This window comes from Austrofundulus limnaeus, unplaced genomic scaffold (genome assembly GCF_001266775.1).
Source record: "Austrofundulus limnaeus strain Quisiro unplaced genomic scaffold, Austrofundulus_limnaeus-1.0 Scaffold123, whole genome shotgun sequence".
NCBI lineage: Eukaryota > Metazoa > Chordata > Actinopteri > Cyprinodontiformes > Rivulidae > Austrofundulus > Austrofundulus limnaeus.
Genome location: NW_013952525.1, coordinates 1509069 through 1522758, shown reverse-complemented (window position 1 = coordinate 1522758; position 13690 = coordinate 1509069). Strand labels below are relative to the sequence as shown.

The 13690-nt window shown below is 38.9% G+C and overlaps 1 protein-coding gene across 1 annotated transcript; it reads left to right on the top strand.

The window, feature by feature from the left end:
- Window positions 1-1023: 1023 nt before the first annotated feature.
- fhip2a (FHF complex subunit HOOK interacting protein 2) lies at window positions 1024-13407 on the top strand (the record flags this gene model as incomplete). Its single annotated transcript, XM_014015160.1, is given in 16 exon segments — window positions 1024-1042; window positions 2949-3103; window positions 3790-3868; window positions 5713-5882; window positions 5975-6079; window positions 6195-6317; window positions 7418-7627; window positions 7726-7922; window positions 9284-9398; window positions 9504-9580; window positions 9748-9940; window positions 10934-11097; window positions 12611-12757; window positions 12830-12920; window positions 12993-13136; window positions 13267-13407. Coding segments are annotated over 16 exon segments (2118 nt in total), but the record flags the coding sequence as incomplete, so codon positions are not given.
- Between the last annotated feature and the right edge of the window lie 283 nt (window positions 13408-13690).

Here is a 13690-nt window from a genome sequence, read left to right as displayed (position 1 = left end):
ACYTCCACGGCCTACCCCAGTTACCACTACTGTGCATGTGTGTCAAGGACAGAAAGGCAGACGTGGCAGTGGAAGGTGTCAAAGCAGTTTGGACAGAAAAACAAAGAACAAAAAAATAAAAAATCAATTATTAAATTAGTCATCGATTATTTTAATAATCGATTAGTCGTCGATTAATCGACTAATCGTTYCAGCCCTACTTGTAATTAACATTTTGCTTTTTTTAGCTAGCATTTTGTTACCTTAATATTTAAGCTAGTGCCTCGTCTTTTTTTTTTTTTACCCAATATTCCTTTTTATTATTTTGCTACATTTATAGGATTTTGCTACTTTTAACTTTTGGTATATTTACTTTCTAGCTAGTCTTCTATTACTTTATCCTTTAGCTAGTCTTTTGCTATTTTAATTCAATTCAATTAAGTTTATTTGTACAGTTTATTTATTTTACTTCTTAGTTAGCAGTTCATGACTTTTCACTAGCCTTTTCTCTTTAAAATAGATTCAACTCCAGTTTAAATGATCTGAACTATCCCTTTAAACCATCACATGTTGCATTAGAGCCAAATGAACAGACTGTGCCACACATATATTCTTCTTTTTAGCAAAAAAWAAAAGTCCAAAACAATATTCAAAGGAAGCTTTTGTGCAGGATTTTACAAAAAAAGAGAGATTTTAATCACCTGACATCACTCTATCACCTATCAGATAAAGAGATTATCAGAGTTTAATAACAGAGTGCAGCTTTTAACTAATGAGATGCACAGATTTAAGTAAAAAAAGTAAAATATTTACCCAGGTTGTTGTGCATTTTAACAAAAAAGAGTTGATGCAGCACAGAGGGAAGGTGCTCCTGTGTTATCTTATAAAACCGGTCATTTATATCACAGACCGGGTTTTTATTTTTTTCCTGAAAGACAATGAAAAGGACTCGTTTTCTGCCCTGCAGCTCTTCCACCACTCCTCGGAAATAAAAGCACTTTTCCCTCCGTGTCATGAAGGCTTTGCGGCAGCAGATACTCACCTCCAGCTGCAGACATGCCCGGTAGGTAGAGCCTCTTTTAATGTCCTGTAACAGGAGGAGATTTGTTATTAATATGATCAGGAATGCGTTGAGTTTCCCCGCTGATATTTAACGGATGAAACGCAGGGGAACAACAGATTTTGGAGCAGACTATTGAGGGGAAAATGCGCGACAGGGCGTGTCCTGSAAAACAGCTTCTCTTTTTAATTTCCCAACAAGTTTCATTGTATTTTTGAACCGACTGTCACATTCCTATTTATAGTTTCTTTTCTTTTTTAAATCGGTTTCCTGCAGCCGGTGTCGCCTCAGACTGTCTGCTCTGAGAGCGAGTCCAGCTTTCATTTTCCACACTAAYGATTTTGGCTTCATGAGTGAAAATGTCTCTCATTCTTCCTCTTTCTGCCAGTTTCTCTTTAAAACACACGAGGTGTATATTACACAGCAGTTTGGGATACAGCTAGCTAAAAACTGCCAAATAGCTCGAATCTAAAAGAGTCAAAACACTAGCTAAAAGCAGTGAAAGACTAGTCAAAAGCAAGACATTAGCTAAAAACAGTGGTGGGCACAGCCAACCAAATAGTTAGCTTTGCTAACTCGTAATCCGCTAACTAAAAATATAGCTTTGCTAATGCTAACCAGCTGAACATGTAGAAAATAAAAATAAATAGTGGATGCTAACTAAACTGCAAAACATTAGTGCTAAAAATTTTAAAGCCAACACTAAACAACAGGCAAAGATTAGCTGAAGCTAACAGCTAACATGAAGCGCTACACTGGACTGGGACTAACCTGTTGATGTTAGTTAGCTTTTAGCAAACTTAAAGTTATCAAAACCTAATTTAGCGAAYGCTTATTGGTTAGCGAAAAAGCTAATCTGCTAAATGAAAATTTAGTTTCACTATTAGCTTTTAGCTGATTTGCAGATGCCCACCAATACCTAAAAGCATCAAAAGGTCTTAATAAAGAAAAGTAACAAATGTTGGATAAAAGTAGCAACAAAAGTCTAAGTAAAAGCTAAAAGTAGCCAAATGGTTAATACAACGAGTGACAAGCCAGCGAAAAGAAGCAAAATATGAGCTAAAATCCAATTATATCAAAAGGTCAGCTACAAGTAGCTAAAGGCTATTAAGAAGATGTTAGCTGAAAGCATGAAAATGTTAATTAAAAGTGTTTTTTTAATACCGGTAACTAAAAGTAGCAAATTCTAGTGAAAGCTAATACATCTGAAAACTAAACAAACTAGCAGAATGGTTAATAAGAATAGCTAAAAGCTAGCTAAATAAGCAAAATTTAAACTAAAATGGCTATGAAAAGTTGGCCGAACTAGCAACATGCTTAAAAGAAAGAAAATGCAGGAAAAGACTAGCTAAATGCTAAAAGTAGTAAAAGTTTGACTAAAAGCATCAAAAGGGCTATATAAAATCAAATAGTGRCAACAAGATAGCTGTCAAAAAGCTGAAATTATCAAAAGTCTTAAGTAAAAAGCAGCAAAAGTCTAGCTCCAAACGACATGTAGAAGAATAGTAGCTAAAGTAAAAAATATCTAAAGGCTGGCTAAAAGCTATCAGTAGCAAATAGCTAGCCAAAACCTTAAAGTAGCAATAGGCTGGCTAAAAGCTAAAAGTAGGACTGGCGGTAGCTTAATGCTAAAAGGAGCACAATGGCTAGATAAATGTGAAAAATAGCAAAAGGATGAAAAGCTGCAGCTGTAATTGAGGTCATTAGTATTCACTGAASGTTGTGTCGCTGCGCCCCCTGGTGGTCATTACCTGCATGTGTTTGGCGAGGGAAGTGCCACCGTGTCCGGCCAGCAGCACCCAGCTCAGCCCCCCCCGGAGACGGTTTGTTTACAGTGCTCGTACCCGGGCCTGTGAAAGTCCTCAGGCTACGACTTTATAGCTCACGTTTATATCCTTTTCGTTACAAGGGTCATTGTATGAAACCTCCAATCTGGAGCGAGGCGGCGGCAACAGAAAGAAGAAGATAGAGGAATTCTCTCGGTCTTCTCGGGAGAAACTGGTCCAGTCGAAGAACAAAATGTTCTCCAAATTCACGTCCATCCTCCAGCACGCTGTGGAGGCGGTGAGTTTGTGTTAAATTTTGATGTTTTTAAGCGTTGATTTGCTTTATTGTCATCTTAAATTTGTTTTCGAGTGTTCTTTTGTTGCTCCAGACGTCTCAACCGTAACGTCAGCATTAGCCGGTTGCTAACTAGCATGCTAACTTTTAGTACGGTAACTGGCTAAATAGCATGCTAGTTAGCATAAACTATTGTTAGCACGTTCTGTGCATCATTTTATCTCTCCCATTATGAGATACAATAATTTAGATAATTTCGAATGTTTTGTATTCTTTAATTCAGGCACTTGATATAAAACATTATAAATATTTGGCGATATTTGTACCAGACAGCTAGCCTCGCTAAGCTAACTTTGTCTAACAGCTGTGTCTTATGATGAGGAGTTGTGTCGAAATGGTCAAGCTTGTTTGATGTTGCGCAAACATCATGCTGGTTCATTTTGTGTTTGATACACACACGATTTGAACGATTTAATGAGCTCAGAAAGGTTTCCTGAAGGAGACTGACCCAGTTATTTAAATATGGAGTTTAAAGCTGGGAAAACAAGAGTGTCCAATCCTGGTGTTCGAGGGCCGCTAACCTGCATGTATTTGRTTGTTTCRCTGCTCCAAGACACCRGATTCAGTGACTGAATTGCTTCAAATTGTGCAGACGCCTTTATAATAAGAATGTGTTTGTTCTTTTTCAGCTTGCTCCATCTCTACCCTTGCAGGAAGACTTTGTCTATCATTGGAAGGCCATTACACATTATTACATCGAGACCTCGGGTAAGAAATGTCAAAAATGTGGTAGGACCTGTTATTGGCCTTGACATGTAAAGAAAGATGAACTATTTTTGTTAAATTCTTTCTTAATCTTAAGGTGGATTTACACTCGATCACAAGTGTCAGATGTTTTTTTTTTCACTGAAGTGGTTGCATGACAAAAATTGTGTATTTTTGTTCTTGAACCTGAACTTTGTTTTTTAGTTTTTCTTACAGCGGGTAAAATAAGTATTGAACACGTCACCATTTTTCTCAGTAAATATATTACTAGAGGTGCTAARGACATGAAATTTTCACCAGATGTRGGTAACAACCCAAGTGATCCATACATACAAAGAAATCAAACCATAAATGTCCAGAAATGAAGTTATTTGTAATAATGTGGAATGGCACAGGGAAAAAGTATTGAACACACTTACTGAAATTTATCTAATACTTTGTACAAAAGCCTTTGTTGTCAATGACAGCTTCAAGARGCCTCCTGTATGGAGAAACTAGTGGCATGCATTGCTCAGGTGTGATTTTGGCCCATTCTTCCACAAACAGTCTTCAAATCTTGAAGGTTTCGTGGACCTCTTCTATGAACTCTGATCTTTAGTTCTTTCCATAGATTTTCTGTTGGATTCAGGTCAGGTGATTGGCTGGGCCATTCCAGCAGCTTTAGTTTCTTTCTCTGAAACCAACTGAGAGTTTCCTTGGCTTTGTGTTTGGGCTCATTGTCTTGCTGAAATGTCCAGCCACGTTTCATCTTCATCATCCTGGTAGATGGAAGCAGATTTTTATCAAGAATGTCTCTGTACATTTTTCCACTCATCCTTCCTTCAATTATTTGAAGTTTGCCAGTACCATATGCTGAAAAACAGCCCCACACCATGATGTTCCCACCTCCAAACTTGACTGTTGGTATGGTGTTTTTGGGCTGATGTGCAGTGCCATTTGACCTCCAAACATGATGTGTATTCTGYCATCCAAACAGTTCAATGTTGGTCTCATCTGACCAGACTATATTCTCCCAGTATTACACAGGCTTGTTTAAATGTTGTGCAGCAAACTTTAAAGGAGCTTCAACATGCTGTTTCTTCAGCAGTGGAGTCTTGCGTGGTGAGCGTGCATACAGGCCATGGTGGTTCAGTGCATTACTTATTGTTTTCTTTGAAACAAWCGTACCTGCTAATTCCAGGTCTTTCTGAAGCTCTCCACAAGTGGTCCTTGGCTCTTGGACAACTCTTCTGATAATTCTTTTCACTCCTCTGTCAGAAATCTTGTGAGGAGCACCTGGTCGTGGTCGGTTTATGGTGAAATAATGTTCTTTCCACTTCTGAATTATGGCCCCAACAGTGCTCACTGGAACCTTCAGAAGTTTAGACATTCTTCTGTAACCGATGCCATCATTATGCTTTGCAACAATAAGGTTGTGAAGGTCTTGAGAGAGCTCTTTACTTTTACCCATCATCAGATGGTTCTTGTGTGATACCTGGCCATCATTTGGGACTGAACCAGCTGATATTAACTTGCACTGACAAGGGGCAGGCTTGCTTTCTAATTACTGAGAGAGTTCAGCTGGTGTCTTGGCTTTCCATGCCTTTTTACACCTCCCTTTCTTCATGTGTTCAATACTTTTTCCCTGTGCCATTCCACATTATTACAAATAACTTCATTTCTGGACATTTATGGTTTGATTTCTTTGTATGTATGGATCACTTGGGTTGTTACCAACATCTGGTGAAAATTTCATGTCATTAGCACCTCTAGTAATATATTTACTGAGAAAAATGGTGACGTGTTCAATACTTATTTTACCCGCTGTATTTTCCCTAATATAAAGTTTGTGTGTCTTCTCTGGTTAGATGACAAAGCCCCCGTCACAGACACAAACATCCCGTCCCACCTGGAGCAGATGCTGGACATTCTGACCCAGGAGGAAGCTGAAAGGGAGTCTGGGGAGACGGGACCCTGCATGGAGTACCTCCTACACCATAAGATCCTGGAGACGCTTTACACTTTGGGCAAAGCAGATGTGAGGAAATCCAGCTTTTGTAGATTGTAATAGAGAGATAWGGGTGTTTGTGATGATTTATAAATATTGTGCTTTATATATTTTGTCGTCAGTGTCCTCCAGGGATGAAGCAGCAGGTGCTRACCTTTTACACAAAGCTGCTAGCGCACATTCGCCAGCCCCTGCTGCCGCACATCAACGTCCACAGACCTGTACAGGTGAGTCGCAGTACGTTCAACAAATACATGTTTTCTGTTTATCATAACGCGGAACATTAAAAATGGGCTTTTAGCTGACAGGATGTGTAATTTCTCCTCCCACGACTGGTCTCAGAAACTGATCCGCCTGTGTGGGGAGGTGCTGGCTGCGCCCACAGAAAACGAGGAGATCCAGTTCCTTTGCATCGTCTGTGCCAAACTAAAACAGGACCCGTACCTCGTCAACTTCTTCCTCGAGGTGGGTCGTCACCGAGTCGTGCACCGAGTTAAAGAATTACATTTAAAATGGAGACGCAGCGTGAAGCCCGAGTGCTGAACGATGCCTGTAAAATGTGCCACAGAAGCTAAAACTGTAAAGCTAAATAGCTGAAACCGAAGCAGAATGGTAAGCGATTAAAGCAACAACACTAGCTGAAACCAAAGAGAAGTAGAACTGTAGCTAAAAAAAAGGCAGAATGCTAGCTAAAAACTGATGAGCGCAAAATGCTAGCTCAAAGTTAAAAGGACCAAATGTTTGCTAGAAGAAGCAGAAGACTAGCTAAAAATAACAGCACTGGCTGAAACCCARGAAAAACAGAGCAGAATGTTGGTTCAAAGCAGGTGAGAGCTAAATGCTAGGATAAATAGAGCCGAATTCTAGCTAAAAGCTAGAAAGACTAAATGCGTGCTAGAAGAAACAGAACACTAGCTTAAAGCTAAAAGCAACAACACTAGCTGAAACTCAAGAGAAACTGAACTTTAGCTAAAAAAGCAGAATGTTTGCTAAAAGCTGGTGAGAGCTAAATGCTAAAATGAACAGAATTGTAGCTAAAAGCTAGAAAGACTAAATGCTTGCTAGAAGAAACAACAGTAGCTAAAAGTAACWCTAGCTGAAACCCACAAGAGGTAGAACTCTAGCTAAAAGGAACAGAATTCTGACTAAAAGCTAGCAAGACTAAATGTTTGCTAAAAGAAGCAGAATACTAGCTAAAAGTAACACTGGCTAAAACCCATGAGAAGTAGAACTCTAGCTAAAAAAACAGAATACTAGCTAAAACCTAGAAAGACCAAACGCTTGCTAGAAGAAACCGAACACTAGCTAAAAGCTAAAAGCAACAACAGCAGTTGAAACCCACCAGAGGTAGAACTCTAGCTAAAAAAGCAGAATGCTAGCTAAAAGCAGGTGGGAGCAAAATGCTAGCTAAAAGCTAAAATGAGCACACGATAACCTGAAAGTTAAAAGCGGTAAAAGAAAACAAAACTAGATAAAATAAAACATAAGTTAGCACCCATCTTTTGGTGTAAACATGGATAAAATAGCACAAATTTCAGAATCTGTTTAATTTTCAATGTTTTCAGAACAAGTCGAGGAGACCGGAGACCAGGACTTGTATAGCACCAGAGGAGGTGAAGGGAGGCGTTTTGGCTCCAGACACTGGACAGAAACAGGCCGACAGCCAAGAGGAGCAAGCAGCAGCAGCTGGGGCTTCCTGTAGTCCGTCCTGCAACAATAACAACACCAACAATTACAATTTAGTCACATCCTTACTCAACCTCACAAAGAGTCCTGTGAGTCACCGCCGTGTGGATTATTGTAGCAGTCACTGCTCAGCTGAAGCATCTGGAGTTGGTTTTAACGTGTATAAATGTCTTATTTTGATCTTCAGGATGGCAGGATTGTGGTGAAGGCTTGTGAGGGCTTGATGCTGCTGGTCAGTTTGCCGGAGCCGGCTGCTGCCAGGTGTTTAACTGAAAACACKGAGCTGTGTGCGCTTCTCACAGACAGGCTGGTCTCCTTTTATAAGGCCCTTCCACAGTCCATGGACCCCTTGGACATCGAGACAGTGGAGTCTGTCAACTGGGGGTACATGTCTTCTCTGTAAATACATTTGTGACCCATCATGTCATAATGAGGATCAAGTCAAATTTGGTCAAAATGACCTGATTACGTTTTCAAAATTCTGGCTTTAAAAGCTACATTTTGATACCTGAATCATTCTGATGTCATCAGTTTATCCAGAGATATGACTTAATTTGACTTGTTGGTTATGATAATACATTACTGTTTGGTCTGAATCCTGATTTTATGTAAATTTATTGAGTCATTTTTTATGTCAGTATAAAGAGGAAACCTCAAATAGTATTTGTGTTTTAAGATTTCCCAGTTCTGACTGGTGTGTGTGTGTGTGTGTGTGTGTGTGTGTGTGTGTNTTTGCAAAACAAAATAAAGTTTCTCCGTTCGAACATTTAATATATTGTCTTTGCATTCTATTCAGCTGAATATGGGTTGAAAAAGATTTGCAAGTCATTGTATTTTGTTGTTATTTACTATTTACACAACGTGCCAACTTTTCTGGTTTTGGGGTTTGTACATGCTTTACAGATAAATTGTAATTAATTCTATTATTATATAGATATGTATTTTGTTGCTATGTTTTCTTCTATCCATTTATTTTCAGGTGAGCGGACAGATGTCAGGTGTGTGGCCTTGTGTTTTCTCGGTGTATATGTGTATGCTTTATAGAAAAATTATAATATTATTATATAGGTATGTATTTTGTTGCTATGTTTTCTTATATCCATTTATTTTCATGTGAGCAGACAGATGTCTGTGTGTGGCCTTGTGTTATATAGGTATGTATTTTGTTGCTATGTTTTCTTATATCCATTTATTTTCATGTGAGCAGACAGATGTCGGTGTGTGGCCTTGTGTTTTCTTGGCATATATTTAATATATTTTCTAATCTCTCTTTCAGTCTTTCTAATTACATTTCCTCTTTCCTCTTTATATAACTAACAAAAAAATCACTGATGAAAAAATTAAGAAACTAATAAGTTCTTTTTTCTACTGAAGTGGAAAAAAAAAGATTTCCCAGTTGGAAAGAAACTCAAACGTTGTTAGCTCGGAGGGAAAAATTCAAAATTTTAAGGTGTTTTTCTTCAATCAGTTTTTTTGTTGCTACTGCAAAAAATATGCTTCAAATTTTCTTTTTAGGATTAAATTTCAGACAGTTCCTTCAAATTATTCATTGATAAGGTATTAATTCATTATATTTTGACAAAATGCAATTTCTGTTCACGTTTAAATCAAAACGCTGTCTGTTTCTCCTCATCCCACTTTTGGACTAAATCCTCGTTTCGATGCTGTGGGTCACATTTTGTCTTAATTAAAGTCTTAGTTGGTATTTGTGAAGAGCTGTACTTGAATACCTGGTTTCTTCTCAGCCTGGATGTGTACAACCTGAAGGAGGACGCTGCCATCTTCACAGGGAAGCGAGCGCTCATCTCCTTCCTGTCGTGGTTGGATTTCTGCGATCAGCTCATCAAAGAGGCGCAGAAGGTTTGACTTAGTCTTTTCACGTCTCATTGTGGTCCGAAGTGAGGAGTCTATTGTGTGGAAAAAACAAAAAAACGCCTGCATGTTTTGTTTTTCTCCATCTTCCAGTCGGCGGCGGCTGTGATGGCGAGAGCTGTGAGAGAAAAGTTCTTTATTTCCGTGATGGAACCACAGCTCATGCAGACGTGAGTCATTCTCTGAGTCACCCATCAATCATCCTGGTTTGACATGTTTTTATTTGTCAGCGTGTGAGTCGTGACTGCTCCGTTAATCTGTGTGTGTGTGTGTGTGTGTGTGTGTGTGTGTGTGTGTGNGTGTGTGTGTGTGTGTGTGTGTGTGTGTGTGTGTGTAGGTCCGAGGTGGGAATCCTGACCTCCACGGCCCTGTTGAACAGGGTCATAAAGCAGGTGACGTCGGAGGCGCTGCTGCAGGAGATTGTTTGCTTCCTGCTCGGTGAGGAGAAGGAAGCAGAGACTTCAGCTACGATGTGTCAGAACCCACTCAGACACAGACTCATCGAGCACTGCGACCACCTGTCAGACGAGGTTCGTACAATCATTGGACCTTCAGTGGGCGTGGCTACTCGCACACTTTGAGCGACAAGTTGTTTTTTTCCCTCTAGATGACGCTTTGAAATAAATGTTTGCAACAAGCTTTTAAGAGTCCCAGAAAAGACAAAAGCATGTTGTTAAGTGCAATTAAATAAAAAAACAAAACAGTCGTCTCCTTAAAGCAAACTGCAATCATTACACAATCTAATCACATAATCAAGCAGATCATCAGGGGTATTTAGGTTATTTTTCATTCCTGATTGTTTTTATCCTAATCAGGTACCTCTATATACACCAGGCCTCTTATAGAGTCTGATTATCATCTAATTAGTTAATTGTGTGAATATTTATAGAGCTCTCATTATTTAGATGATATATTTTTCTTCCATAGTTTTTCAACACATCATTCACTYCTTTTGTGCTCTTTTATATATTTCATATATCAAACCTTTCGGCTCTTTAAGGCCAGGGGTTCTGTGACTTTTAGTAATTCAGCAACTTATAGTTTTTCAGTGATTCAGCTTTTTTGGACACTTTTATTTCCATATTAAAAATGAATGGAGCTGTCTTCAACACACTTAAAACATTTAAAAATGCTAATTTCAGCTTCCGTAGGCTTTTTGTTTGGCTAATTTTTATCTTTTTTTCTACTATTAATCTGTTAATTTAAACTTTAATGGGCTTTTTGCATTTTTGTGCTAATTTAAACATTTTTTTGCTTTTTTAAGCTATTTTTTTTTTTAGCTCATGTCAGTCTATTTTATCTTTTTCTGCTTGCATCACATTTTTGTGATTATTTCAGCTTTTGCTGCTTAATTCAGCAAACATCTGTTGTAATTTCAGCTTTTTCAAGCTACTTTTTGTCGACTATCAAATTACAAATTTTTTGTACTTTTTGTACTATTTTTTCTGTTAATGTGAGCTTTTTAACCTCTAAATGTCACTTTGAACATAATTTGAATTCTTCTTCTTCTCTTGGTGTTTCAGATCAGCATCATGACGCTGCGGCTGTTCGAGCAGCTCATCCAGAAGCCCGAGCAGCACATCCTTCACAGCTTGGTGCTGCGCAGCCTGGAGGACAGGAACTACCTGGAGAACAAACCTCAGGAGGAGKGGGAGTCGCTGGAGAACGGGCAGCCTCACGACGCCGTGTAAGGAAGCTCCAGAAGCGCTGGAATGAAACAGGACTTCTTACAGACCCTCGACACAAATAAATAAATAAATAAATAAAATAAAAGATCTGTTGGACACAAGCTGCTGTTTCTGCTCCTCAGAGTTTAGCTGTTGGGATTTTATCTGCAGCAGAAATCCAAGCTGTGAGACTGAAACRTAATGAACACGGTTCTGTTTAGGTTTGATGCAGTTTAAAGGGAATCTGTTGGATTTTATCTTCTGTGTACAAATTAGTTTATTACACCTGTTAGTAAAGTGTTCATCACTTCATTTGTGACTTTGGTACCACATTCCAAGAAGAAGAATTAGCTTAAGGTTTAAGAACGCTAATTCTGTGAAATCTTTTAAATGCTTTTTGTGCTCTTCTTCTGCACACTGCTGCTTTTAGCTTTCAGCTGTCCTTTTACTACTTGAGCATGTACGTAGCCTTTAGCTATTTTTAGCTTGTATTTATTTAGTTTTAGCTAACCTTGGTGGTTTTTATCTGTCCCTTTGTCACTTTTAGACGTTAGCTGACCTTTTTCTGCTTATAGCTACTAGCTAACTATTTACTACTTTTAACCTATTGGCAACTATTTACTAATTTCAGCTTTGCATTTTAAATTTACTTTTTAAAATTTTTACCACCCTTTTACCTAGCGTTTTTGCTTATCTGTTTACTAATTGTAATTAGCTACTTGCTGCTTTTAGCTACCCTTTTGCTGTTTTTTAACTACTCTTTTGCTACTTTGACTAGCCTTTTGCTGTTTTTATTAGCCTTTTGCTACTTTGATTAGCCTTTTGCTGTTTTTGACTAGTCTTTTGCTACTTTGACTAGCCTTTTGTTGTTTTTAATTAGACTTTTGCTGTTTTTAATTAGCCTTTTGTTACTTTGACTAGCCTTTTGCTGTTTTTTAATTAGTCTTTTGCTGTTTTTAACGGGCCTTTTGCTATTTTTAATTAGCCTTTTGCTACTTTAACTAGCCTTTTGTTGTTTTTAATTAGCCTTTTGCTTTTTTGTAACTAGTCTTTTGCTACTTTGACTAGCCTTTTGCAGTTTTTAATTAGCCTTTTGCTGTTTTTAATTAGCCTTTTGCTACTTTGACTAGCCTTTTGCTGTTTTTTAATTAGTCTTTTGCTGTTTTTAACTAGCCTTTTGCCATTTTAACTAATCTTTTGCTACTTTTTGCTAGCCTTGCCTACATTTTTGCTAGCTTTTAGCTGCTTTAGACTACCCTTTTGCTACTTTATTTAGCTTTTACCTAGTCTTTTGCTATTAATAACCAACCTTTGCTACATTTAAAAAGCTTTTTTCCACTTGAAGCTTTTTGCTAGCCTTGTGCTTTAACATTTGACTAGCCTTGTATTGATTTTAGCTAGACCCTTTGTGGTTTGAGTAGCTTTTGGCTACTTTTAGCRGGTGCTCAGCTTCTTCAGCTCTTATTTTATGTGTTGTGTTCTTAAAGTCAAAGTAACAAAATTGCACAAACAAATAATCTGTTTTCTTGGCAGAGACCTGGAGGAGGATCCGTTATTCGTTGACGACCTCTCTCCAAACGGCAGGTTGTCCGGCTCTGATTGGCTCGGCTCCTCACCGCCACAAAGTCCAGACCACTCGAAGTCCGACGGGAAGACGGAGGTCCATAAGATCGTCAACAGGTGTGAGGTCTTCCTGACGGGATAAACGTGTCGTAGGTCAGGCCTGGTTCTAACGGTTTGTTCCGCCTGCAGCTTCCTGTGTTTGGTCCCAGACGAGGCCAAGTCCTCGTATCAGGTGGAGGGCACGGGCTACGACACCTACCTCAGAGACGCACACAGACAGGTGGGACGGCGTCTCACAGGTTCTGAGAACAAACCCAGAACCCGTGTTGATTCTTTGTTTGGTTGTTTTCAGTTCAGGGACTACTGTGGCGTCTGTCAGCGGTGGGACTGGAGGGGAAGTTCAAAACCTTTAGAGAAGTGCAACTTAGAGCTGCCGTTCTTCGAAGGTCACTTCCTGAAAGTCCTCTTCGACAGGATGGGTCGCATCTTGGACCAGGTGAGTTTCATCAACCACAACTCTGGGTTGTTTKGGTGCTGCTGCTGTTTGGTTTTAGAATACAGAAACAGAAAGTTCAGGACTAAGTGGTAAATTTGCTGAGTCATGGTTCCTTCCCTCTGTCTTCCAGCCCTATGATGTGAACCTGCAGGTGACTGCTGTCCTGTCCAAGCTGTGTTTGTTACCACACCCCCACCTGCATGAATACCTGCTGGACCCGTATATCAACCTGGCCCCCGGCTGCAGGTCTTTATTCTCTGTCATCGTCAGGGTAAGACGCCATTTATCTCATCTTTCATCACCGCCGCCAAGAGCAGTGATCTCCACTCAGGCTGTTTTTTGACAGTGTTCCTGCTCATCCTTCAAATGTCTTAAATCATTGAATTCATCAATCCAAAAATAAGGCCTTAATTAGCCTTAAAAAGTCTTAAATCAATCTTTCAGAAGTTTTAAAAATGTTAACACATTGTAAATAGGATGATTATAATTCATCTGTTATTAAAATAATTGGTAACATTTATTTTTTTTAAATATTCACATGCAAACATTCATCT